The 27006-nt window shown below is 36.6% G+C and overlaps 1 protein-coding gene across 1 annotated transcript in view; it reads right to left on the bottom strand.

Moving 5' to 3' along the window:
• Positions 1-19756: 19756 nt before the first annotated feature.
• Positions 19757-27006, bottom strand: part of SYN2 (synapsin II) — a 127546-nt gene continuing 120296 nt past the window's right edge. Inside the window, exons 12-13 of the mRNA XM_026857877.1 lie at positions 23392-23671; positions 19757-20785 (exon numbers count right to left, since the gene is read on the bottom strand). Of these exons, the coding sequence (XP_026713678.1) occupies positions 20650-20785; positions 23392-23671 (416 nt within the window). The 3' untranslated portion in view covers positions 19757-20649. The remainder of the gene's footprint in view (positions 20786-23391; positions 23672-27006) is intronic.

Here is a 27006-nt window from a genome sequence, read left to right as displayed (position 1 = left end):
CCTTCTAGCCAGTGGTGTTTCAGAAAAGACAGAAAGGTGTTAGGGAAATCTGTTTTAGAGAGGACCTTTCCAAGACATTTCCTAATAACGTCCGTCTAAGACCGTTCACATCAGACCTTTTGGAGAATAGTTTTTCCAGCTATAGAATCTCCAGTTTGTTTTTAAAAGTTTTTTTGTTTGCAAGTTTTTTCTTGCTATTGCTTTCTCTTTCTGTGCTAAAATTGTTGTCTGCTTTGAGCTTTCTAAAAAGGACTGCATTTCTCTCATATGTGGCGTGATTAGAAAAACTGGCATTAGTGAGGCGTGTTGAAGAGAAACATAGACCTGAATTACCTATTGTGTTCCCTTAGGTGAATGTTTTTCACTGGTAGTTTATGGGCAGAAACATTTAACATTTTGTGTACAGGATTCTTTGAGTAGATAAATGACCCTGTAATAACTTAAACTCTTAAAGCAGATGTTAATTAGGCTGTGAGTAATTTTTAAAACATTGCCATAGTGATAGTTTCCAAAATGTCCTCTGCTCAAAGTAGAATTTGGGAAATTCCTTTTACAAAGTGGCTTTAGTTATTCCTGGAATATGAATGAATAAAAATGTTTCCACACATTATTACTTTGTAATGTTATTTTAACTGCTTAAATCAGTGAGGTGATTTGACCTGTTTATGGACTTCTTTAAAGGATAGAGCTGTATTTTGAATGATACAAAAGTTGAGGCAGTTTTCTGTGTCACCAAAGATCTTGTGTATTCTCTGCCAATTTTAAAAGTAGTATTGTAGTACTAGCACTTAGACCACAACCCCACACATGTTTACACTGGTACTACTATGGAACATTTTACATTAATGTAGTTATTTGTATGTATGTGTCAATGACTGCAGGAATCAAGACCTCAACTTCTATCTGAGAGTAAGACAAGCAGAACACAATCTCTTGCTTCTTTCCTCATAACTGTGGGTAGTCTCTGAGGGGGTGCTTTGTCCCAGCTCTTTATTTTTATTAGTAGTCTGTGGTCCATTAAGGAAAACAGACATTTGTGAACTGAAGAAAAAAAACAGTTATTCTCTGCAACTGTGTTTCCCAACACTGAAAAGTGATTTCAGATTCCTATGCAACTATAGCTGCATGGATGAAAGTTCGTAAGCAGACAGAAATATCCATTCCTGCTAAAACCCAAAACATACCTCTTGTGCACGAAAAAACCTTCAAAAATGGAAACTGTGATTGACAGCTTTTGCTGGGACTGCAAAGCACATGCTTCCCAATTGTGAAGAAGATGCTAGAAAGTGGCAAACTCAGGAGGTGAGAGAAGTAGCTTCTGTGAAGGTATTAAATTCTAAGACATGTTCTATACACACTTGCTTTGCTCAAGTGTTAATTTGTGCCTGCAAATGACTCTCAACTTGTCCTCCTTATGGACAACTTCTCCCTGAATCTTCTTCTTTTCTGTAGACACTGAGGTGCTCTTTTATCTTTTCTCCCTGGATGAAAAAAACCTGTCTGGCTTCTTTGTTGGTGGCTCATGGTAAAGTGTTAAGACTGAGAAAAGGTCCTGACATCTTTCTGCACAGAAACTTTGTATTATCACAAAGTTTTTGATTGATGTATGATTCTTTTTTGGCTGTATGTGCCAGAATGGATTTACAGCCATGACAAGGAGCACCTTTATGTTGGATTTCATAGATGCATTGATTTCAAAGAATCCATTTACCAATGAGAGAAGAAGTAAATCAATATTAGTAAAAATAGGTGACATTTTCTGAATTACTTAATAATTTAAATGGGCTTCTATATTGCAAAGACCACTGGAGGACTATTGATACAACTGAAGTGTAATAGTGTGTGGGAAGCTGTACTAGAAGAAAGTAAGAGAGCTGCACTACACTTCACATCATTGTTATGACTTGTAGACATCAGGGACTTGGACCAGCCTATAAAAGGTAAAGGTCAATTGACTCAGTAACTATCTATACAGGGAGGGCTCTTCCAGTGGTGGAAACTGGAGAAAGAGGTAAAAGATGTAGTAAGATTTCAACTACACAGATTCAGATTAAGAATATAATTGGAACAAGTCATCTAGAAAAATGAAGTATTACTACCCAGAGCCTACAAACCAAGTTTTAATATACCTCTGAAGGTATGGTTGATTATCAAGAATTAGTTAAAGGCTTGTTAGAGCAATTTCTGGGGAGGTTTCTATGTCTTTGCATTATGTGGGAGATCAGATGACATAATAATATTTTCTGTCTTTAACATCCACAATATCTTTCTTTGTGTGCCTGAATTTTGAAGATTGGTAGTATCAAGCAATTATTTGAGCTGCTTTGATGCATTCTTTCCACTACAGTTAATAATTTAATGAATAGTAAAATCCATGTAATCTTTCTCTTAACACCAGATTTATCATCTGGTGTCTTCTTTTCCCCTGTACACTTCCTTCACTCCTTCCATAATCTAAATGAAAGAACATCAGTGCCTCCACAGCTCTTCACAATATTTTGTTCCATATGCAATACTACTTCTGCTTTATACTTTAATTCTGTGAAATTCTGTATTTAATCTTAGCTTCCTAAATGTTTAGATTTACTACTTTCTGGTTCTTCTCTAGTTTTATGTAAATGTGAAACTTTTGGCATGTCTGACATCACATATTCTGCCAAACAGCAGAGAAGCTAATTGAAATACTCTGAGTATTTCAATTTCGATCTGTGGGCCAAATTCTCAGTTGTCATCAGCTCAGTTGTCGTAATCATGGAGCTCCACAACAGTACATGGAAATATGCCGATACAAATTGACACTATAGCCTACTATCTGTAAGTGAGATCCGTTGTTTAGCTGCCTGATGGAAAGGAAATTTTTTTTACATCCTGATGCTGTTTTCTTCAGCAACATGGTTTCTCAGTAATTGCCACCTTTGTCCTCCTCATTACAGAATGTGCTATATCTAGCAGCTAAGATGAACTGTTGTACCATCCAGGATTGAATGGGGCAGCGGTCACATCCACTCTTGGCAAATAGTTTCAGCCTTGGATCCTGTTTCTTGTATCCTGATGCTGAGAGTTCTGTTTACTACAGTTTTCACAATAGCCTTTGAGAACGAGTACTCTGAGAACACAATAGTGTACCTCCAACAGAGTTGCCAAGAGGAAAAAAAAAAAAACTTCCTTCTTTGGCAGTGGTAGAATATAGGTAAGGCTAAGCAGCATTCTTATCCAGCAAGAAGGGCATAACAATATATTTTGACTCCAACAGCTCAAATGAAGCTTCCTTTGAGAAAATGAATTTTTATTAGACAAGGAGAATCTAGAATAACTTTTCTTGTTAAAGAAGGCTGCATATAGAGGATAGAGGAAAGGAGGATGGAGTTCAAACATTTCAGCAGAAAGGAAACTGAGAACATCTCATAATTCTCAACCTGCTGTAGACCATAGGTAGCAAGAAATGTAATTTAAAATAGAGGATGCTGTGAGTAAAATATTAGGTCATCTTGTTTATAGGCAGAGTATCACAACTTCATATTTAATATCATTAAGAGAAATTCTAATATGAAAAACCAGACTGTGATATCATGAGTACCCATGAGATATTTCTGGAAGTATAGGAACAGTGAGAGAATGAACCAGAATGTACAGGGCTACTGCTTCTCTTCAGGTAGGCTGCTGCTTGATCTAGTTCCCAAGAATTTTTTTCTTGTATGGGAGGACAGAGGGGTTGAGATAAGAAGGAAGAAGGATACCTATGCTACTTTTTTTCTCATCTTCCCTGGAGAGTGGAGATAAAATGATGTACCTGCCACTGAGGCCTGGCCTGGAGACTGACCATAACTCCTAGAAGCAATGTGGCAGAGGTAATGGTGCTAAGGGACTGTGAACGCTCTTTGGCTTAGACTGTAAGGGAGTGTATCAGTAAAGGGCTGGTAGGATAAAATCTAAATGAGAATCCTTTATTGGGAAAGGGAAACAGAAGAGACAGACATACAATAAAGGAAAAAATGGGAAGACAGAATACACGGGTACAGAAACTTCAGCTTCTGGATTCCCAGTCATTAAGATTTCCTTACAGATTTCAGCAGTATGGGTGATGATTTTGAGTCAGCTAACAAAAATGAGAGCTGTAGTCTCATAACTCAGGCACTAGCCTGATTGTGGCTGTTGTGTATGCATGAAGCTTTTTTTTTTTTTTTTTTTTCAATTACAGTGTTAGTTTTGTTCATCTTCAGCAACATTTACAACAGAATTAGTCAGACTTCCACTCAACTCAAAAGACATGTTTTTTAAATTAAGCTTCAACCAAAGAACAAATGGATTTAAATTACAGGAAAAAATGTTTCCAAAAACTTTGAAAAGTTCGGTAAAGACCCAAGCCCACAAATTCTAGAGGTCTGATGAAATCCCCTCATACTATAGCTTCCTTTTTTTCCTTATCTCAGCTGCCCTGAAATAAATTTTATGTCTGGCTTTGAAATAAAATAGGACTTGTGCCTTAAACACATCTCAATCTTTCTTTAGAACCTCACCTTCTTTATTCAGAACTTCTGATGTCCGTGTTTCAGTAATTACACTGAGGATGCTGGAAATTGAGACAACATCAATAGAGTATAGGTGAGATCTATACGGGTCATCCATAGGGCAGGTGTACCCTGGTAAGGCATGTTGGAAACTTTTTCACGTTATACTGGCCAGATGCAGTGATTGCTCTGGGGAAGGGGAGGATGAGAGAATGAGCGTGGGCGGTACACGGGAATTCACTCTGGTTGGCTGAAGGCTCCGCTCTAAGTAGAAATATGCTGACTTTTGTATGTATGTGATAAATGTGTTTTAAGAATAGCAGTGATTTCTTAATCCAGTTTTGCAAGTACAAACAATTACAATGCCTTGTAAAATAGTTGCTTAGATTCCATAGTCCCAATGTAACAAAGATCAAACTGCTTTTCAGCTTCTGATCATCACTTTTACTCCTGTTTGAAGGAGGAGGGGAAGGAATACCAGAGTTTGAAATCAAATATTTATATCTTAGTTTCTTTGTATGAACTTTTGGGGAAGAAGATCAGAAATGGATCCTTTTATTTTTTTTTCTTTTCTTTATTCATAGCTGGCAGGAATGTGCCATCCAATATGCAGGAATATATAGATGATGGCTTTAAACACAGTTGTTATGTGCTATAAATTCGACATGAGTTTTCTGATGACCCAGTGTATATTGAAGTACAGAAGAAAAGCATTTTAGTTCTTCAGGACAGTGAAACAGCTTTTTCTTAACACTTTCTACATTTGGGATTGGATTGTGCTGGTCTTTTCAAGACACATGGGAAATGAAAATATTTTATTGCTATATGTATGCAGCTATATTTCAGTTTTGAGAGGGAGAGGAAAACATACAGTGACATTTAAGCTCTATATGCCCAAAAGAACCCAAATCTGGATCTTCAGTTAAAATAAGAAATGTACATTACTGAGGTATTGTCTTTTTAAGCCCAGTCCCTGATGAACAGTGCTGCAGTGGCATTTGAAAACACAGAAAATAAATCAGCACATTATGACACTGTTGGCAGGAATATTTTTTTGTATGTATAAGATAATCCCAGGACTGATCTGGCATGTGCTGTCTAAATTGTCTTGCATCCCAAGGGTGACTTGTTCTAACACAAGGCTCAACACTGAGGGTCTTTACCCTTTTAAAGTAGGGATTACGAATCTATATACAAAACTACAGGGTAAAAAAATATTAAAATGTGTTGTTTTTTGTTTTTTGTTTTTTTTAACTGGAATGCTATAATGTTATGAGTTTAATTGCAATTGTATCTTTCCTATAGGTAGTGGAGCCAAGATCTGTTTCAGAGCCCACGGGTGGAAAAAACCCAAGACCCGTTTCTCTTCTTTTTCTGTTCCCTCATTTCCCTCCCATCTCCCTATTGTCAACTGGGGGAACTTGGCAATGAGGCTGTGTGTGCTTGCGCTTGGGTTGGGGCCAGAGGAACAACCCCAAAAGCCTCCTTCCTGCAGCTGCAATAAACAAGAAAGTGAAATGTAGTGTGTGCATATACTCAGCCAAAGAACTTGACATGAAAATTTTAATTGTAGGGGTATTTTTTTTTTTAGAGTGCTATCTAAGGTTTTTCCTTTATAGCAGGCTTTTAAAATCATGCATTAATTTTTAAAAGGATTCTGCTATCATAGGTAAAATATAAGACATGATTTGGCTATATTTTTGTAGGTCATTCAGTTATTTGTAGCCCACTGTCTCTCTGTTACTCATATTATTTCCTCTTTTTGCAAACCCTTTTCATATGATTTCTTATTGTCTGGAGGCGGAAGTTTCCAAGCTAATGCTGCCCAAGCTGAGTTTAACAAAAGAGTAAAAATGAGGAAATGATTAAATGTATTTGAATTTTATCATGCTTTCAGTTTTAGTAGCATTGGGACTCTTAACTGCCATATAAGTAGTTTGGAACAAAAACTAATACGTTTGTTGCTGTACCACATTTGGTAATAACCTCAAATTCCCTTATGGCTACGGGCAGTGGGATTTGTCTGATGGAAAAGCGTACACTTCCACCACTGGACGAGGCGTAACTGCCCTATTGCTGCAGAGTATAGGGCTCATGGCAAGTGCTTAAGCAATTACATATGCCATTGCCCCCTGCTGGGAAGCGTGTGAGATACTTACTGCTAGGTAAAACACACTTCGGGACAATTTTTTTTCTTTTAGTTTTTCAGGAATTAATGTCATGGTGGACATGTTCCTCTTTCCAAATTGATGAACAGCTTCAGTTTTCAAGATTGAAACTGAACTTACTAAATAAAATTAATAGCAGTGTCTCAAAACATCTAGTGGTATTAAGACAGAGGAAGCTTTATTTTAAAACTAAAAGAGAAATGAAAGCTGCCTTATCAAGATGTGTTTCATGGGTTCACAGTGTCGATCTTCTAAAAAGCTCTTATTTGGTCTTTTCTTTAATATTTTACATTTTGGCATAATAATAAGCAGTCACTCTACCAGACAGTGTAAGTTCAAATTCAAAGTATTGATGTAAAGGTGTAAAACTCTTCGGAATATTTATGAATGAACTGAGACCAGTTAGTAGCCACCTCACAAAATCAGTATGATTGATCTCCTAAGTTTTTGCATCAGTCAGAATTCGTATCAGAAGTTTGTCTGACATTGGTGGAACTGGGTGCGGCAGCAGTTGTTGAACTGGTGTAATGACTTAACTTTTAGTGATTAATGTAAAAGCAAGGAACATACAACACGTGAACAATGTATTAACAGCAGCCCGGCCAACAGTGTAATGATTGAAACAGTCGTGAATGACAAATCCTTAGTTCAATACATAAGTAGTACTGCTTTGAGGATCTCTGTGCCTTGCAGAAGGGGTAAGATAGCAGACAACTTAATTAATGTGCTCTACTAATTTTCCCTCTTCATACTTTGTTTTTGAAAATATTGTAATTCAGAATCTTTACAGAAATTGTTATGGTGAAAACATTCTTTTTCTTCCAAAATACGTGCTAATTATATTAATATCAGGAAGCCAACGGACCAAGAACAGCTAGAGAGTATCTCTAGTGAGATGATGGCAATAGAATTGCAAAATCCATTCTAACCAAATCTGCTGAAAACAGAGGATAGGCTTTTTATGCTGAAGTGATTTTTTGGCCTACATTTTCTGTACACTGTTAAAAATCCCTGTGTGCTTGGAGTAAGAAATAATACAGGTCACTGAGTGCAATCACATATGAATCGCATATATTGTGTGCATTGTGAAGCAGGAGGCTGACGTGAGCTGCCTTTTGGTAACAGAAAAGCAAGTCTTTGGAGTGAGATGCACAGAACTAGTAAACATATACATGAGGTTGAAAAATATTTCATTGTTCAGAGAGCACCTCATACTGATTTTTTTTTTTTTTTTAAAAAAATTACGCTGCTTTGGGGAAAATCATCTTCCCACCCCGGAACTATGACTTGCTAAGACCTGAGTCCCTGTGCTGTTCTCTTAGGAGGACAGTGGTACACAGGGACCTGCACAAGTGCAGCCGGGTGTGTACCCACCTGGGCTGCCTCACTGGGGGTGGCCCAAGGGCTCTGCCATGCCTGCTGCTCTCTGCCTTTTTCGTGGAAGGGTCCCGTAGCCTCTTGATCTCTGTTGAGCAGTGTCTGGTCCCTGCGGTTTATCTGTCACAACGGAACAAGTGTATTAGTATTCTGGTATGTGGTTCATTTCATTGCCACTTTTCCTGTAAGGCAGCATAATTGCTCATAGCTGGCAGTTACCTGCTTTTCAGGATTTTTTTGTAAAATAACTCACTGAGAAGATAGATGATGCTTTGGACAGAATGGAGGTTTCTGATTTTTTAAGCAGCATGTTTCTACCCTTCTTTAGCCCTGAAATTTTTATTAGTGCCTTGAAAATCACAGAACACGGTGTTTGCATTTGGGAAACAAGTATTCCATTAAAAATACACCTTGTGAAATACTGATACGCATAGTAACTAACCCACACTTCCATTTGTTTAAAATGTAAATGATCCTTGTGCTGGGTAGCAATCAATTTTGCAATGTTATAGTCTTTTCTGGCTTGAATCTTCTTTATAGTACATGCTTGATTTTTAGTCTTTATTGATTTTAACGTAATTGGCTTGTAAATACATTGGACTCCTTTTGGTGTGGGTTTCATGAACAGAGTATGCTTACCATTGCAGCGGATTGGTTGCCAATATTTCACATAGAAAACCAGTCCCTCAAAGCCCAGTCTGTTCCAAGAAAATGACCAAGTCCTACAAAAATGACAGAAATTAGTTTAATTATCGTAAAACAACTTTCAACACTGTTGCAGCAAGATCAGCTCAATAAGCAGAAAAATCACTTAGCCTTTTTCTGAGTGTCAGAAGCTAAGTAACTGGGAGTTTTGATCAGTTGTGCTGTTAAATCACTTTCAGTGCTGATTCAAAAGGGCATGTTGCTGAAAACCACAGCTGGCATTAAGATACTTTTCTAGATTAGATGATGGATTGTATTTTAGAACTGCATTGTGCAAATTGGGCACAAAAGTTAGTCTTGACTTCATCATTATTTCATCGCCTATTTCAGACTTATTGAACTTGATGCAAAGGAAATGGCAGGCTTCAGAAATTGTTTTTAAAGTTCCTTTCAAACTTCATGAACATAACCTAGAATATGCAAGTTCTTATTTCAGGAGAATGAACAGACTTTCTGGAACACAGCATAGTATTTGACAATGATTGATTAATTTAAATGAATGTTTTTTTCTTGGCTGTGTCAATTTTATCCCCATATGTTTGTAATTGTTAAGGATCTTTTCAGAATCCTTTTCTAAGAAGGAGGCTAACTGGAAATGCAGCTTTTAGATTTTTCCAGTTCTTGAAGACCACTTTTTAAATGTAGCATAGCCCAAAGGAAATGTTTGGTCTGTCGTTGTCTGATGATGAAATTTAGTCAGTTAAGGTCTTGTGATATCTTGTTGAAGTATGCACAGACTGTAATTGCTTCCTGTTAGTGGTCAAGGAAGTGATTTAAATATTAGAAAGCAGGGACAGAATGGAAAGTAAGGTGTGATGGTCTGAGTTTTAGTCAGAGGGTGCTGTACTTTTGAGAGCAGAGGTGCCAACCGCAGCTGATGCTGAGCGGTGAGACGGAAGTGTAGATAAAAGGCCAGATACAAGTATAAACTGCCTGCTGTTGGATGTTAACTCTAGTACTCAATGGCAGGCCAAGCAATCAGCAGAAGTCTCCAGGAACTGATATAAACTTTCCTGATTCTACTATTTCCAACCCAAACTGACTGATTCCATGCAGTTTAAAATGAAATATTTGGGTATATTTACTCAGTTTTCAAAGTCTTTCTTGTGAAGAGAGGACCATAAGCATGTAACTTTCACAAGTATCTTGCACATCTACAATTCCATTTCAGAAGAAACTTTGGCAATCCTGACAAATTAGCTGTAACTTGGGCTGGCTTAATGTAAGGGGTGCAAACTCATTACTTAGTGGGAAGAAGAGAAAGACCACAAGAACTGTCCTGCTGGGTCAAACCAGTGGCCAATATAATTCAGTATTTCGTGTCTGACAAATGGCAATATGAGAGGATAATAAGAAAAATATATATTTCACATAGCTAATTTCGATAATCATGGTACTTTAGTGTAGTGCCCAAACTATAGACTATTGTTTAATGAGAATCTCCTGAGATATTATAATTTTCTCTTTGAATTTATGGACAAAATTCTGGTTTGAGAGGGCCAAAGTCATAGAAAAAAAAAAGGACTAATTAATCACCAGAATTACCAGGAATGTTTGCTTTCACAATTAAATTTTAATTCTAAATTAGAATTTCCTGTGCTATGTGTTGTACCAACTTGCAGAAATGAGTTGGTAACTCACTAGGGATCAGCTGCTGAGCTGTTGAAACAAATTTCCTGCTACTACTGCAAAGAAAGCCTGTGCTATAGTGGTATCGGTGACCTCTGCACCGCTCTTACACTACTCCCAGTAAAGGCTGTCAAGCTGTTCCTGAGAACACTATCACCCCCATTTTGCCCGTTTCATGGCATTTTGAGAGAAAGTATTAGTGAAGGTTCACCATCTTCCAACCGGAAAGAAATGGAAACACATTCTTCTGAACTGCTGAGTCACTCTGACCCTCGGAGCCAAAAGCTGATGCAATTCTTCTGTTATCACCGGAAGATCTCTTTAGTAATCACAGACACACCTCTTATTTCAATAGCTTCTGTGAAGGGCTGTTGATTCCTCAGACCTAACCCCGTGTGTACAAATCACATTTTTGTTTTCTAGCCTCAATCTCTAAGAATAAAGGTTTAAGATTTGAGAGGCTGCAAGGGGCAGATATCTAAGGAAATGACAGTCTTTTGCCATGGAATTGCAAGGTGGCTTATGCACAGAAATCCAGAGTACTTCTAAAATACGGAACACTGTTCTAATGTTTTGATGTGTATTTAATTCTTAACACTAGTTGGAAATCTTAATTTTGTGCTGTTTGCCACAATAATCTCTTTTTAATTGTGATGGAGATTATTTGAGCTTTAACTGAGTGTAAATACAAGCACTATAAAACAACAGATTCTCCTTTTTCAGTCATTTCTCTAATATCGTACATAATATCAGATGGTATCACTACAACTAAGCAATTTCTGTATGTGCCTAAGTTAATGAAGTTTTGTTACCAATGGAACAAGGACCAGCGCTGCTGTTTCTTTTATTTTCTATGATTAGCTTGGTTAAGGAGAGATGATACTGTCCTAAGAATGTTAAGCTTGACCTAGTAAGAATTGTAATAAAAATTTTATTAACTTCTGCATCAAAGGAATAAACCAAATAGCAAAATGTTAAGCTGGTATTTTAAGTTGGCTATAACATTTGTATAAATGAAAGTTACATGCATCTTCCAGAGAGCGGAGAGAAATGAGAGGTCAATGTATTGCTTGTTTTACTTTTAGAAGTTCTCCACTTTAAAAAATAATTGATATTTCTCCTTCCACACCCTTCTGCCATAATTATGTAAAGAATCTGGATTATGCTTCCGACTTGATTTAACTGTTTTATAATAAGTCACAAGCATACCTTGCCTACTTGATGATATTCCTTTAAGGTTGTGCCAGTCTTTCCATTATTAAATCATGTTTAGTGTTATATACTGGTTGCTTAAAAAAAAAATTCATTTCAAGCTTGAACTTGCTATGCATTCTCAGCTAGCCATATGTGTGAGGGAGCACAAAAAACATCAGCACGATTTAGTAACTTAACATGCTATTTTTATTTTAATGAAAATTATGGCTTTTCTTTTAAAAATGTGGAAAAAAATGTTTATCATAATAAGGGCTTAAGTGTGCTAGTGGGTAGAATAAGCATAAAAATAATGAGATCTGCATTTTGTGTATATGGTCTGTGTGTTGCCCCTATAAATTCCTCCCCTTCCACCCCCCCAACATGAATCTGACCCATTTGTAGAAAATTTGACTTTTGGTTTGAACAGGAAGCAAGTAACTAAAAAGGAAGACTTGTGTGTAGAGAGTAGGAAGGGTTGAAAGTTTTAAACACAGCAGTTCAGATACCTAGATAGGTACAGGAGTCCTAGTTATCCACTCTGCTACTGTTCTAACCTGTGTGTTTTTCTGAAGTCCAGAATTAGATGAGAATTGAAAACAATGGTGGGTCTTTTTGGAACCTTTTCAGTCACAGATTTTCCGCACCCCCATTCCAGAGAAACACAGCGACTTTGCAACTCAGAATGACTGACCAGTCCAAAGAAATTTTTAGTATGGAATGCTATATGCTTTGTAGAACACGGCAGAGATTTTTAATAGCTGAATTAATTCTTTGGGAGTTTTCAAAATGAAACAGTAGATCCCTTCTGGGTCACTATGCAGCGTTCATAGCTGGTCAGTGTACTTGCTCCCTTCCAAAGTTTTACGTGTGACCTACTGTTGGTTGAAAAGAAATGTTGATTTGACACACCTACACCTCAAGAAGATGTATTAAAACATACCTGAAAGAGTTACTGTAAGGATAGTAAAATTCCTCTTCCTGGCTTTGTCCTGGAGAACAAGTGTCCAAGTAACCATCCAGCAGCTCCATTTCCCAGTATGCTTCTGCTGACTCTAGCAACAGACGTTTTTATGCCTTCAGTCTAAAAATGAATGACCTGGTCTCTAGTCTTTCTGGGACATAATTATATTTTGTTCCCCATTTTTCAAAACAGATGATTGAATTCAGTATTTTCATTCATTCTTTCAGTTTTTATTATCTGCTATTTGTAAAAAGAACTCAGGCCATTTCAGCCTTCAGTTTGTTTGGTTTGGTTTCGGGGTTTTGGGGTTTTTTTGGGTTTGGTTTTTGTTGGTTTTTTTTTTTTTTTTTTTTTTGGTGGTGGTGGTGGTGGTGGTGTCATTTTTTGTTTGGTTTTTTGTTTATTTTAAACCTATTTTAGGCTTTTACCATAGTCAGAGAGAGGTAGGCTTATAAACTCATCCTAATACCTCTTTGGAAGATACATTTACTATATCTGTAAGTCTGGTATTGCGAGCGCCCCTCACATCCAAGCTCTCAGCTATGAATGCAACCTGTGCTAATGTCTAATGCTATGTGGAACTGCCAAGTGGTCTCTTATCCAAATACTTACTAGGCTGGGGACTGCTTAATCTTTGAGATCAGGGAGACTTATTCTGATGTGGCTGTAGACTCTAGACAGTTAAATTTGCAGAAATCCACTGAAGGCAGTTTACTTTTCGAAGTTGCTGAGGGCGTAATTTGGCTTTTTGCAGTTTGAGGGTGGGCTGTTTAACCTGAACAAGTTGCAGCTTGTTCAATTATAATTTAACAATATATTTTCCCCATACTTGCTGTGTTCCTCCCAAGAGATGCTTGCATCTCCTTGATGCATGAAAGGATACCTGTATTTAATGTACATATTAAATAAGTCTGCAAAGTAAATTCTCACATAATTTTACATTTAAAAGTACTATTTGAGGTGTGTGTGTATATATAATTTTGTTAGATGCATGTATAGAAATAAAACAGTCTTTGCTCTTCCCTTTTGTACCTCCTCAAGACATGTAATCTACAAAGCAGGAGAATTGCATGATAAAATGTGCCAGAGTGGAATGCATAATTATTCCAGAGGAGGGTAAGTCAGTTCAGAACTTGTACTAACATTCTTAAGGGCAGCAGGAGTCTTCTTGCCATGAAATTACATCAGCTCTCTATGGCCCAGAGTCAATGCACATGCTTTCCCTTTCTAGTAAAAAAAAGGTGTGAAAAATGCTAATGTCTTCAAAAATGTGCTGTAGAACAAAGCTGAGTAAACGAATATACAGTATAGCGTGGTGTTCACCTGTAAGTGAACCTGAGTTTAAGGGGAAAAGAGATTGAGATGTTATACTTTTAAAACAACCATTTCGCTTTTCTAATAGATTAAGTCATGACTTGCAAACAGACAAAAAACATCTAAATAAGAAAAAGAATGCTTCCTTGATCCTAGTTCAGAGACATTCCCATAACAGGTGGGGCAGAGGCCTTTAAATTACAGGTCTCTTCCATATACCCAAATTTGTTACAATTCCATCAAGCAATGAAAGAAGACATTTTCACAGTAAATAGCAGTGGATGCGGCTAGCAACACCCATTTTCAAGATTGTTAAAATCTTTGGTTGGGATTGTGTAGTAACAATATCAGAAGTAGAATCTCTTCTATATGGAAACACTACGCAGTTTCCCCGGCAGCTTAAGATGAAGCATCCAGCACTTACTGATAACTGATGTACTTAAATTGTCACCAAGACAGGTAACGAATGCAGCTCAGCACAGTTCTGATTTACTATCATTTCTATGTAGTAATTAGGCCCAGTTCAGCTGGTGGATAGGGAGTGACTAATTTCCATTTCCCCACAGGGATTGGGGAGGAAAGGAGCATTTCCTTTTTCTTAAACTAGAATATCTGGCACTTTCAGCTGTTCAGTGGATCTATTGTGTGAGACAACTCGCACATAAACTGCAAGCTGATATGGCACCTTAGCAACAGAATTTGTTTGCACGCTAAGTTCTAGTGGCAGCCTCTTTAGTAGCACACCATGTTTCTTACTGCATGAGGCCAGTGGAGTATGTGGTCTCAGGCTATGCATGACTGAAGGAAAAAAAAGTGTATGTGGGGAAAACATGCATAAAGATATATCCATGCTCATGACACTATTGTTAATGCGGGTTGCAAAGAAAGAGAAATATGCAAAAAGCAGAGATTACAGGAGTCTGGCTTGAACCAGCCAAAACTATGAAGTATTCAGTGATGATAGATATAGTCCGGATAGTAATCTATGGTTTAAAGGGCCCATCTGGAAGATTTACATAATCATCAGTTGGAGAGATCTGTACAGTAGATCTCCAGTTCGAGCACACTTGGCAAGTGAGGTGTTAGCTCATGGCATTCTGCACTCAGTGAAAGGATGCTTTGCCATTCTTTCTTTGTGTGTTAAAACTCCTCCTAACTTTAGGGGAGGAGGCACTTTATGAGTGAAGATGTGAGATGCTCACGTTTTATTACAGTGGGTGGGAATGAAATAAATATATCCTTCTCTCACACTGACATCTTCTTCTGATTATCTGAAGAACTTTTGCCTGATAGCTCCAGTTTCCACAACAAAAATTTCAGGAGACTTAAATGGCAGAATTTTACATGAAATATCTGAGGAACAGGAGAAAAGAAGCATCAGCTTATCCTGGTTTTCCTTAACAGCAGAACTACTAAACATCCATGGTCCACGTTAAATCTTTGGGTGATTATCTTCACTGGTCTGAGTTGCAGTAAAACTAAGACCACACTTTTCAGCTATGGCTTCAGAAGGTCACATGGCATACTAATGATGCACAGCTCTTGTTAATTTTAGTTTCATGTATATAAAGTACTGTCTAGTACTACTGCAGTAATTCTGTAGCTGATGGATGGATCAGATCTAGCTGTATAATTTTAAGTCTCTATAGTAGATCACCTCTTAAAAGTGCTCATCACTCAGACATTTGTAGCAGGCTTTTGAGAGGTAGCTCCCAAATTAAAACATGGTGAAGTACCAGCCCTTTTTTTTTTTTTTTTTTTTTCTTATCTGGATAGACAAAAGTTCTTTTGTATTACCTGTCTAGATGTTTTTGAAATTGACATAATCTTTTATCAAAATTTCATTCTTAGTTAAGAAAGTAAGAGAAGAACATGAACAGCCAGCTTTCATTTTTTACTACTTACTCTGGCTATCTTTGTGGTGTTAGGAAGCATACATCAGTACAAAGCAATAATAACAATTCAAAATCTTGCCTTTAAACAAAAATTCAGCTACTCCTCAGAGCTTATAGATCGTTAAAGTAGAATTTGGCTGATTGGGACAGGAATAGGCACATGAGAGTAAAGTAGAAATGGTTGGGAGGAGAGAAAAATGCTGACAAAAAACACGTGCAAAGAGTTAAGCTGCCAATTAATCCATTCTTGGTCTTGTTGGTTTAGCTTCCATTTTACCCAGTATCTGTTATCCTGTTGCCATCCATCACTTTTATAGAACAAAGATATAGCTATAAAGCTAGGTAGCTTCTCCTCCATAATACATATCCTGTACTGGGAAACTTAAATGTTGAGTAATGTGAAGTGGATCAGATTTAAAACACCACATTCACCCTTGGAAGGTCTAAGCAATGCAACTGAGAACATTAGTCAAAACTCCAGTCCCAGTAAAAACTACAAAATCTGATTTTTTATTTATTACTTTTAAAATTTTTTAAATGTTACAAATTTTAAATTAAAAAAAATAATTTTAAAATTTAAAACCTTTTTTACTTTTAAAAAAATTTATCCTCCTTCTATATTCTTTGTAACATAATCTATCGGGAAAAAAATCACATGTCTCTTACTCCTGGGCTATCTTGAAGTGAAATAGGGGGATACTCCTTCTGTTGTTTTGCCTTATTTTAAATTTAAAGAACTCACTTGATACTCTAGACTTTATTTGAATTCTTTTTCTTTTTGAGAAAGTTCAATTTTATTTGTATTCTTGAATTAATTTTAGAGCTTTAAGAATCTCACTACAGATGAACAAATTAATGTTTCATGAAACATAATGTAAACTGTCATCTTCAGGTGCAATATACTTCCTTAGAAAATGTGGAGGAATTAGAGGAACCTAGGGAAACAGGATTTTGCAAATTTGGCTGCTTATTTACATGACTGAATATGCATTTAGAAAACTAATTACCAATTTTAGGTATCTATTTTGAAACTTCTGATATGAGACCTTAAAAACATCTTAAAAAATATTGCTTGTTTAGAAGTGTATGTCTAATAAAAAGCATTTCCATGTTGGAGGCATTATTGTCATTCAGAACTTAATTTGTGTTGGCTTATGTGACAGTTAAGATCATCTTTCTTAAATTACTCTGAGGCAATTATCAGTTGCCTCTAAATCCATGCCACAATGGTTACAAAGGGTAAGATAGCTGAGTGTCCAGACACAAAAGGAAACTCAGCCCCAAACTTTGACAACTAGTGCCATTTTAGATCATCTTTGTACATTCTGCTGAGCCTCCCACTGTCATTTTAGTGTGGCCCAGTCTCCCACAGATCCTGTACCATACCTGCCAACCCCTGTGGGGCTATCTATAATATCTCAGTTACCAAGATAGGCATCATGATATGAGATCTACAAAGGCACTACACAGCGATGTTGGACTTGCTCAGCCACCTACCCAATCTCAATGGAAGCTGCTGTTGATGGACAGCTTGCTAGGAAATTTATTTGTAGTATTCAGTCAAATACTGTCAACAACCATGTCAATGCACAGACAATATGCACTGATTTTTTCAATTTTGTAAATAGGAGCTTTATTGTATGTGATCTGCTCATTGAGACAACATTGGCTGAGAGAAGTGACTTTGTTCTTGTGGAGTAGGAAGTATACAAAGTAAACACAATATTTACAAAGTACCTTAGTACTATTTTGACTAATTTTTACTGGAGAGTTAGTGGTTATTTCAAAGCTAGATTAGTCACTTAGCCCATAATTATAATCTCCAGAAATCTGCTTCAGCATTTTGAGTTGGCTTCAGGCCTAATGGTCAGAAAATGGCTCCATCTCAATCTTAAGACTACACTTGCTTGGTAGCTCTTGCAGATTTCATATTATCCTGATCCGTAAGTGAAAGATGAAAAAAAGATGGGGTGTTGCACATAGAAACTTGTGGCATCATAAGCTGCATCTGCATGGAAAAGGTGCAAATGAAGTACAGACTGTATGTTCCTAGGCTAGTGTTCGTAATGATGAGGAACCACAGACACTTTGATTATTTCTCTGTTAGTGTTTATGCAACCCTGGATAGCATTATACTGGATAACTGGGTATTTAGAGCTTACACATGAATTCAAAGCACAATCTACTTAATGAAGTAAGACAAAATGGGCAATACATGTTTGAATAGAGTTTTTATAAAAACTCATCTTTTCTGATTAGTATTTTGGAGATGTGTTATAGATTGCTTAAAAATGTCTTAACCATGAAACACTGCATAAGGAACATAAGCATGCAGCAGCTTGCATGTGACACGCTTTAGCACGCTTGGAGGTATAAAGAAGTTTTGGCATTGTAGAGAGGCAATGTGTTATGTACATTGTGTGGGAGGATACACCATGAAGATTTGATTGCATCATCTTGCTCTCTTTTTTTCTTTTCTTTTCTTTTCTTTTCTTTCTTTTTTTTGTTCCAGATGGTAAAACAAAGACTGTAGTGAAACCCGTTTTCTCCCAGGAAGAGGTGGGAGGGAATTTTATATGAGCGAGAAACTTTGCCTCAAGTCGAAATCTGGGGCCTGGACTAATGAACTACCTGTAATTCATATTGTACTAAATATTGCTGAAACTAGGCATGTACTAATCATGAACCATGCCAAACTATGCATAATTACTATGCTTTCTCTGTAGCAGTAATTAATTTGCGTTAGCAACTTTGATTAATCTTTCTAATCTAAAAGTAAAGTGCTTCTCAGACATGAAAGGCTCTATAACTGCTCAAGGTGGTTGTTGCAGCCCAGTGAAAGGTGTTTCAATCCAGTGGGGGGCAGGAGGGGGACAAAACTTTAAAAAATCAAAGTATAGTTGATATTTATGAACTAATAAAAACTACTACCAGTTAAAGCATTCTGTTTTGCCACAGAATTCATTGTTTAAACTACAGGCTTCTGTACACAGTACATTCCTCTTGGAAAGAAAAAAAAAAAAAAAAAAAAAAAAAAAAAAAAAAAAAAAAAAGAGAATTGTCGTTAATTCAGTAAGAGGGCTACTCTGAGGGCTGTTCCACAAAGATGAAGGTCATACACCAAACAGAGGGACTGAGATTCCATCTTACAGAGGGCAACGGTATGTATTTAATGTTTGTAATGCTGCGATGCAAACTGATCCATAAAATCGTGTTATTGTTAACTTGGAGGAAAGCATTGTTCTAGGCATGACTGTTCTACTCTGATACTGAGTCAGTCCTCAGCGTCAGTCCAAAAAGGATGTCAGTTGTGCTGCCTGTGAGTTGGACATGCCTGCTTTTCAGGAAATATTTATGCTAAGATCATCAACTTAGCCTATGTTGACAAACAGAGAGCTATCAGATGCTAATGTACAAAATGAATTCTGACATCACTGGAGATTAAAGTTTCCATACTTCATTGCCAACCTCCTGGCCAAAGCCAGGCTCTTCACCCAAAGGAATCCAAAACTGCTGCAAGGACTTATGTCATCAAATGGTGACTGTGATTTACTTAGATTTCTTAAACTGTCAGATCTACAGGAGGTAAATTTTCTGAGGCAAGTAGATATGTCTCTACAAACCCATTACAAATCCCACAGGGTTTTTAAGTTAACATTGTGTTGCTCGTTTTCTCCCTCAGACATGCTAATATTACAGTTATTTTTTTTCTTGTTTCCCCTGTTAGCTGTCTCCCAGCAAGGAATATTGCTGCATGTAATTCATGGTAGGCAGAATGACATGATAATCATTTGGAAATTGATAGTCTAGAGATTACTAAGGAACTTCAGTTTGATTTAGATAATTAAAAAAAAAAAATGCTGCTATTACCTCAAAGTCTGGGATCTGTTCTGTTTTTGCAAGTTAGAGAAATATTTTAAAAATATGTAACTTATTAAAAAAATGTAAATGTGAGTCTTATTAATTTCAAATTTTTATGCTGCTTGTTCAAAAAGGGAATTATTAGTGATAGTTTATTTTCTTACAGTTGTGGTTTGTGTCCAAATATTTTATAATCATAAAGCTACTCTTTTGATATCAGTCAAAATAGACCATATATAGATGTTGAAACAAGCTTTGTAGAAGACATTTTTAAATCAGGCATGGGACTTTACATTTATTAGAAGGTGTTCACAAAAATAAGGGTAACATCATGCATATTCTTTGCAACTAAACCCAGTTATGGTTACAGTTTGGAAATAAATTTAAATAGACATATGGTGATACAGTAGTACATATACACTCTATTTATGACATTAAGTTAGTGTACTGGTAACTCTCAGCAATACATCAGAAGTCTACAACCAGCTGATGGAAAGATTGTATAAGGAGGAAGAAACTGCTTCAATTGCTCACATTATTTATGTGGCTTGACAAGAATGTCAGTGTGAATTGCCTCCCAAGTTTGGAGGCAACAAGTCAAGACTATACTTTTGCAGTACAAAACATTTACACACAAAATACACATGCATTGCAATGCATTGAAAATGGGTAAAGCAAGGAGAAACCCATTACTCAATGCTTTATTAACACAATACTACAAAGGAGTCTCAAATAGGATTATATAGTTCAGTCACAGTAAGGCCACAATATTACAATGGATAAGGACCTTAGAATTCGACATTCTGTGTTAGTAATGGAACCCTTCTATCTTTACAGATTTTTATACATGTTCCTGAATGGTATCTCATCAAAGTCCTCCATTTCTTTTTTTTTTTTAAATTTATTTTTATGTTTAACATATTGCTTAATACAACAGTTAGCACAGTAGAGAAGGGTACTGTCACAGGGAAAACAAAACCTATGTAACATTCACGGAATTTTTAGACTATATGCTAGATGCATTTAGATGAAGCTGGCTAATCAGAAAAAAGACTAGCAAAGGATTTCCTCAAGTTTCGAATAGTTTCAGCTTTTGCTTCATCTTCATTCACAGATGATCGGAAGAAGGATGATTCTGTGAAACTGAAGGCATTTGTCAAAGACTGCGACTTGCTGCAAGACAAAAATGCAACATGTTTTGTATGGTCATATTGTCTACAAGCTTCCAGACATGTATAACTAGTATAAATTATGAGAAAAGGAAAAATGTCCATCAGACATAGACAGTTTGCATGTGAACAAAAAGGACATTCAACACCAGCAATATAGTTAGATGTAGCATACAGAACTGCTGCAACACAGCACATTCCTTCTGCACTTTGATTTGAGAAACAGGATAATATTTTCCTTAGAGAACAGTTTTCTTTTATAGATCTGAAACATTGTATTCCAGTAAATTGGATGATGTAAATTAGAACTCAAGGAAAAAATGGGCCTGCCTGCTAAATCCAAACCACCACCCAACACATGATGATTAATAACAGTGTTCATTAAGGCTGCAGTTACGCACAAAGAAAAATCAGGTATATTGGCAAGAGTTTGAAGAATGAATCCTGAAGTTGTAAGGTACTCCCTCTATATATACATATTGGGCATTTGATCCTTAATGGAGGCCTAATAACACTTTATCTCTTAAAAAAAAAAAAATAAAAAAAATCCCCCAATCAGATATTTCTTGTCTAGAGGCAGTTAGTCTAGCAATGCTGTTCTGTTTTTAGTGCTATCATGTAACTATGGTGTAAGTTTCTGTAAGCATGAATAAAAAAACATACAAGAAGGAAAATATCTGTAAGTTTCTGTAAGCATGAATAAAAAAACATACAAGAAGGAAAATATCTGAAGTTTAAAACTTTAACTCATTACTTGGCAGATAAAATAATATCTAAAAACTAGGCTTGAAATTAAATAGAAAACATTAATGAGTTATCATCTTTTTACAAAAACATCCATGCCTTACTAAAACTAGTTAAATGGTTCCATTTTTATCTCAGTACAATAATAGGATTTCAGTTTTGGCTATAGTAAAACTGAAACGTTTTTCTTATTTAGATTGTCTTATACTCTTCATGGTTTGCAACTGCTCTACCTCTAAACTAATAATGCACAGCAAACAGTGCTACAGGCATTTTAGGTTTTTCATAAATTATAGCTGTGCTAATGAGAATAGACTGATAAATGTTTGTTTGTACTCACTGAAAGAGGGAGGGTGGGAAGCAGCACTTGACTTGATTAGTAACACAATAAGTAGCCTAATTAAATATTTATTCACAGATTAATAACATGTACATACAGGTTAGGCAACAGCATGTGGGTGAATACAAAGCATACACATGCAAATAGATAGAGTCAATCCTACAGGCAGGAGATCTGAGTCTTGGTGTGGACCTAAAATTGCCTCCTGAAAGTTAGAAAAACTACTATTATTACAGCTTGCATCTCAAAAACTTCGATTTCTCCTTTTTTATTTTATTTTAAATACAGACAATTCTCTTCTATCTGAAGAAAAGAAAAATGAGTCTAGATTTGAACAAAGAACTAAAGGAAAGGGAGGAAGATGAAAAATTATGTGATACAGTTCTGTACCTGTTCTTAACTGATTTTCTTAAATATCAGAAGCTCACAAGTTAATTTTCAAACTAGTTTAGAGTCTTCCATCTCACTTAAGAAAACTGACCTCCCTATTCTCTATGTATATTTAAACAATGGATGAATTAATTTGAGTTTTATGATTACAAAACAGAATAAAGAAACTCACTGTCCTAGGAAAGCAAGGAGAATGTTGTCATCTTTGCATATTGCCACCTAACACATCAATGAATTGGTTCACATTAATGTTAGCATATGAGTGGGTGGAAAAAGGGGATCTGTGTTACTTGGATAAAACAAAGACTACGTGCCAGCCTTTGTACTTACCAAAGTAAGTAGAAAGTGCCTATGACTCTACCGGCAATAGTGTGTGTCAGGATCGCTATGCTGAAAACCAGCAAACCATTGTTAATCCCTCCCCATGCTCTCTGTTGGCTGGGTTTAAGCTGTGAGGGCGGATATAGCCACAGACCCTTCCAGATGCTTTACCGTAGCACGCGGCTGACTAGATACGGCAACACCAGTGTGCCGTGCCTGAAGGGATCTTCCACCAGGGAGAGAACTAGGGACTGCTGTCTGTGGGAGTCCTGCAGCCTCTCGGGGAGGGCCGGCGTGAATCGCGGGTGCTGTACAGTCAGCAGCAGTGTATAACCACGAGCGAAGCGCGACCGTACAGAAACACGGTTTGGCAGCCACTGTCTCTCATGTTCATTTGGATTGTTTCTGAGATAGGCCTTCTGAAACTGGAATCTGTTGTCTGAGTGACTGCAAGGTTAAAAGTTTAAATAGATAAGACTTCCTCTTTTCTGTGCTGGCTTGCAGCACACCCAGATCATGAGTCAGTGACAAGAAAAGGAGAAAATAAATCTGAGAAAGATGAGTTTTCAGACCTAGTTGGGGCAGAAATTTCACAACTAATAAATGAAATTTTGTGTAGTGCTTAGGATATAACTAATGATGCTGTCTTACTAATCACAAACAGAGAATAAGCTTTTTGAAAGGTTTTAACCTCATTTTAGACCTGAGAACATAAGTATGTTTCTTTCTGAACATTAGACCCACTGTCAAATTACAGTTACAACAACAAAATCTGTGTTATGAGGAGAAAAGAAAGTGGACAAAGCAAATCTTACTTCAGTTGTGGATGCGACTGAGGCTTCTGCTGTGGAGCAGGCTGTGGAGCAGGCTGTGGAGCTGGCTGTGGCTGTGGTTGTGGCTGTGGCTCTGCTTCCTTTGATAACCTGGTGCTGGAAGGACCTTGAGCCTGGGGACGTGGCTGCTGAGTTGTGGGTCCAGGCGGACGCTGTGGCTGGGAAGTTGAGGGCTTTGCTGACTGCCCAGGGGGGTACATGCGCTGTGGCTGCAATGGCTCCTGGCTTTGTGATTGCATTCCTTGGGGTTGCACTGGGCCCCCTAGGTTCAGTACAAGAAAAACTTCATAATGTTATAGTATCAAAGAATTCTTATTAGATTTCATATCCAACACTTTAAAATAATGCTTGAATGTGATTAATTCTACTCTTGAGGCAAAAGTATATTAATATGGACTGCAGTTTCATGAAGTCAATACTACTAATCACAGTTGGTACATTAGTAACTTGCTTGGAGCCCCTACGATTCATCCTTAAAATTGCTAAGAAGTACCAAATTTATCCCAGCAGTAGCGGTACTGACTTCAAATCAAATCAATGGAGTTACAGTTTTGGCCTAGCTCAAGGAGAGGCTGCAAGATAATTGAATTCACCAGTACTATCTATTTCAGCAATACAGCTACTCTTTTCTGTGTAGGTATTGCAGTTTTGGTCCTCCAAGTTTTGAAATTATTTCTGTAATATTCCTCTCAGATTCACTCTTATAGCAGTAAAACTACTTCATACTGAAATTTTCTGACTAATTTAAAGTGTTTTAATAACTTAGTTAACCCCTTACTGAAATATGTCAAGAATATTACAAGAAACACAAGAAAGTCATTACTAATCCTTCACCAAGGAGATCTTTCCACTGAGAAGGAAGAATACTGGCAAAATACTGCATCGAGTGTGAAACTACAATGTGTAGTGGAGACTTAGTTGTGAAATCCATGGCTGAAAGATGCTACATCATCATACAGGGTTGGTTTTTTTTTGCTTACTGACTGAAATACTGCTGTGTCAGATATCAGTGGGCATGCTGCTTTTATATCAGATGTCTGAATGTGGATTTCTGGGCTGGTAGTTGTTAGAATTGAATCTTTATTCTTGCATGTGACAAGGCACACAGGACATCTGAATTAAGGAGAAGAAAGGACGGGATGAAATTCTGAGCGATTTGTTTGTATAATATTTCAGTCAGGATAAGAGCTTTGCTGAACAGTAAATATTATAGAAGACAACTGATCTAGATGTTCTGAACGTTTGGGAATTTTTAGTCTTACATAGATATTTAGTGCAAGTAAAAGACAATCTATTCAGGTTTCTAAGAGAAAACCATCATATCTGGAAGTACTGCTGCAATACATGAATATTTTTTTTTAAATTGCTATTATAGTTAGCTTTGAACTTACTATATGAGATTCCAGTGTATGTGTCTGAGAACAGCATGTACTAATGCTTCAATAAGTTTTAATACAGTTGTAGCAGTGTGTTGTGGTGTAGAAAGATAAATAGCACGTACTGTATGTTAAGGAATGTGCCTTCATTGTTTATTAATTTGAACCACTTTTGTAGGAAATATTTGAAGGTGATAACATGGTCTTGCAACATCTTAATAAGGATCGTTTTCTTATTAAGTCTCCTTTCACTCAATATTGAAAAACAGAGAGGTTTCTTTCCCCCACTTGTACATACAGGCTTGAATGCCAGAAACTTTACACTGAAGACAGATATAACTTTCTTTTATTGCACATTAAGCTGTACAAGATATTTCACATAAAAGATATACTGCTGTCACACTTCCAGCATTTGCTCACTTTCTTGCAGCTGGGTTGTACAAAAGGCAACAATCATGAAAGAAACTTTTACCAAAAATAACTCAACAAAACTGAACATTAAGCCTACACTGTAAAACATCTGTTCCCTGTTACCCACAATATTGCACCTAAGCATGCTTACATGCAGAGAGACATTTTGGCTTGCTTCTTGTCTGTGGTATGTAGTAATAGTGTGTGCCCTTGTAAATCCTTTACAGTCAACAAGCTGAAATCCTATCTGAAACACCCATCTCTTCTTTGCACACGCAACTCACAAATGTCGTGTGAAAAGCACTTGTGAATACCTGTACTACTACATGCAAAAAATACCAACTGCTTTAAATGAAATCAATCATCAGATTCATTTCTTCACCCCAGGGCAGTATGGTTTATTCACTTTTATGGTGTCTGGAGGTAAGGATCTGTGAACCTGATTCTGAGTGGAATTTTCTTAATATAGAACAAAATAGCCAATGCCATCATTGGAATGATCACTGACCCAGACAAATGCTGATCACTAAAGCAAAATATTCATGTAATTTACTGATAGGTAGTAAACAGTAGCACTTACCACAAACATTTAAATAGCTAATAATGCATACCTTAATTCTCATCTTACCAGCCAGCTTGTACAAATAAAAGAAACACTAAGAATGATGATTCTCACTGATAATTTTTTTCCAGTGTTTGTAGGGAAAACAGAAGTAGAACATAAGGCTGTTTTCCCTTTAAACAAAATTGTTTGCACTAAACTAATGGCCACTACTCATCTTTGTACATATTCAAGATTAAAATTATAGTTTTGTGGCTCACTTGCAACTAAGCTTTATGGTATGCTAACAGTGTGTAGCTTGTGATTCTAGCCTAGATATCTCACAGCAGATTAACTGCCTGCCTCTGTATTTCTTGTAATATTACATTATAAATTGGTTACGCAAAAATCACAAATAATTTACCTACAGAAAAATCTAGTAGTTGTCAGGCTTCTCAAGTCTTTTTGCACGTTTGATTTCAAGTGATTAGTATAAACCCTATTTATGTGGATAACACTGGGACGGAATTTTCTTTATAGCTTTCTGGATATTTCTAGGTTTAAAATAGCAGACCTGAGTTGGTAAAGAAAACCGCTGACATTTTTGTCTTGCATTCTAATTGAAGGGCAAGATCCCTAGCTGGTTAAAGGTACCTTGGTCTACCATCCCCTAACATCTCAGTATTTGAAAAAAATGAGCTCTTACAGGAAGTTTAACAGTCCTTGAGGTACTTCTCACCAAATAACCTGGGATTTAACTCTTAGGTAAGTATAAGATTTTTGAAAGTATTTGCATGAGCTTTCATTAAAAATCTCCATAGATTACTAATTCAGAATGACAACAAAAGTACTACTTAATTGAAATAGGACACATTAAATATTCACACTTTCACTGAAATATTGCACATAGGTGGCCCATTTACATAGCTTTATAGCTAATAATTTAATGCAGAATTACTAAAAATATGAATACCAGTATGTAAAATAGAAGATATTTTAAATATTCCTTGGGAAGAACTGTATCTTATGGAGTCACTGATATATTAGACTTCCCCTTGTGTACAAGTAAAACTCAAATGTTAACAAACTTTATAAAATTATAAATAAAAAGCCTCACTAGCAAATTCTAATCTAGACTTTTAAAAATATATCTGGATCACCTACCTATTAGTCATGCACACGCACAAAAAAATAAAGGCTATGAGTACAGTGTGCACACACTCACAGAGTAAGCAAAAGTATTTAGATTTGAACCTCGGTGGTATTTTA

This window comes from Athene cunicularia (assembly GCF_003259725.1).
Source record: "Athene cunicularia isolate RWA chromosome 12 unlocalized genomic scaffold, athCun1 chr12_part1, whole genome shotgun sequence".
NCBI classification, from domain to species: domain Eukaryota; kingdom Metazoa; phylum Chordata; class Aves; order Strigiformes; family Strigidae; genus Athene; species Athene cunicularia.
Note: the sequence above shows the minus strand (reverse complement) of the source record. Positions and strands in the feature narration are given on the sequence as shown.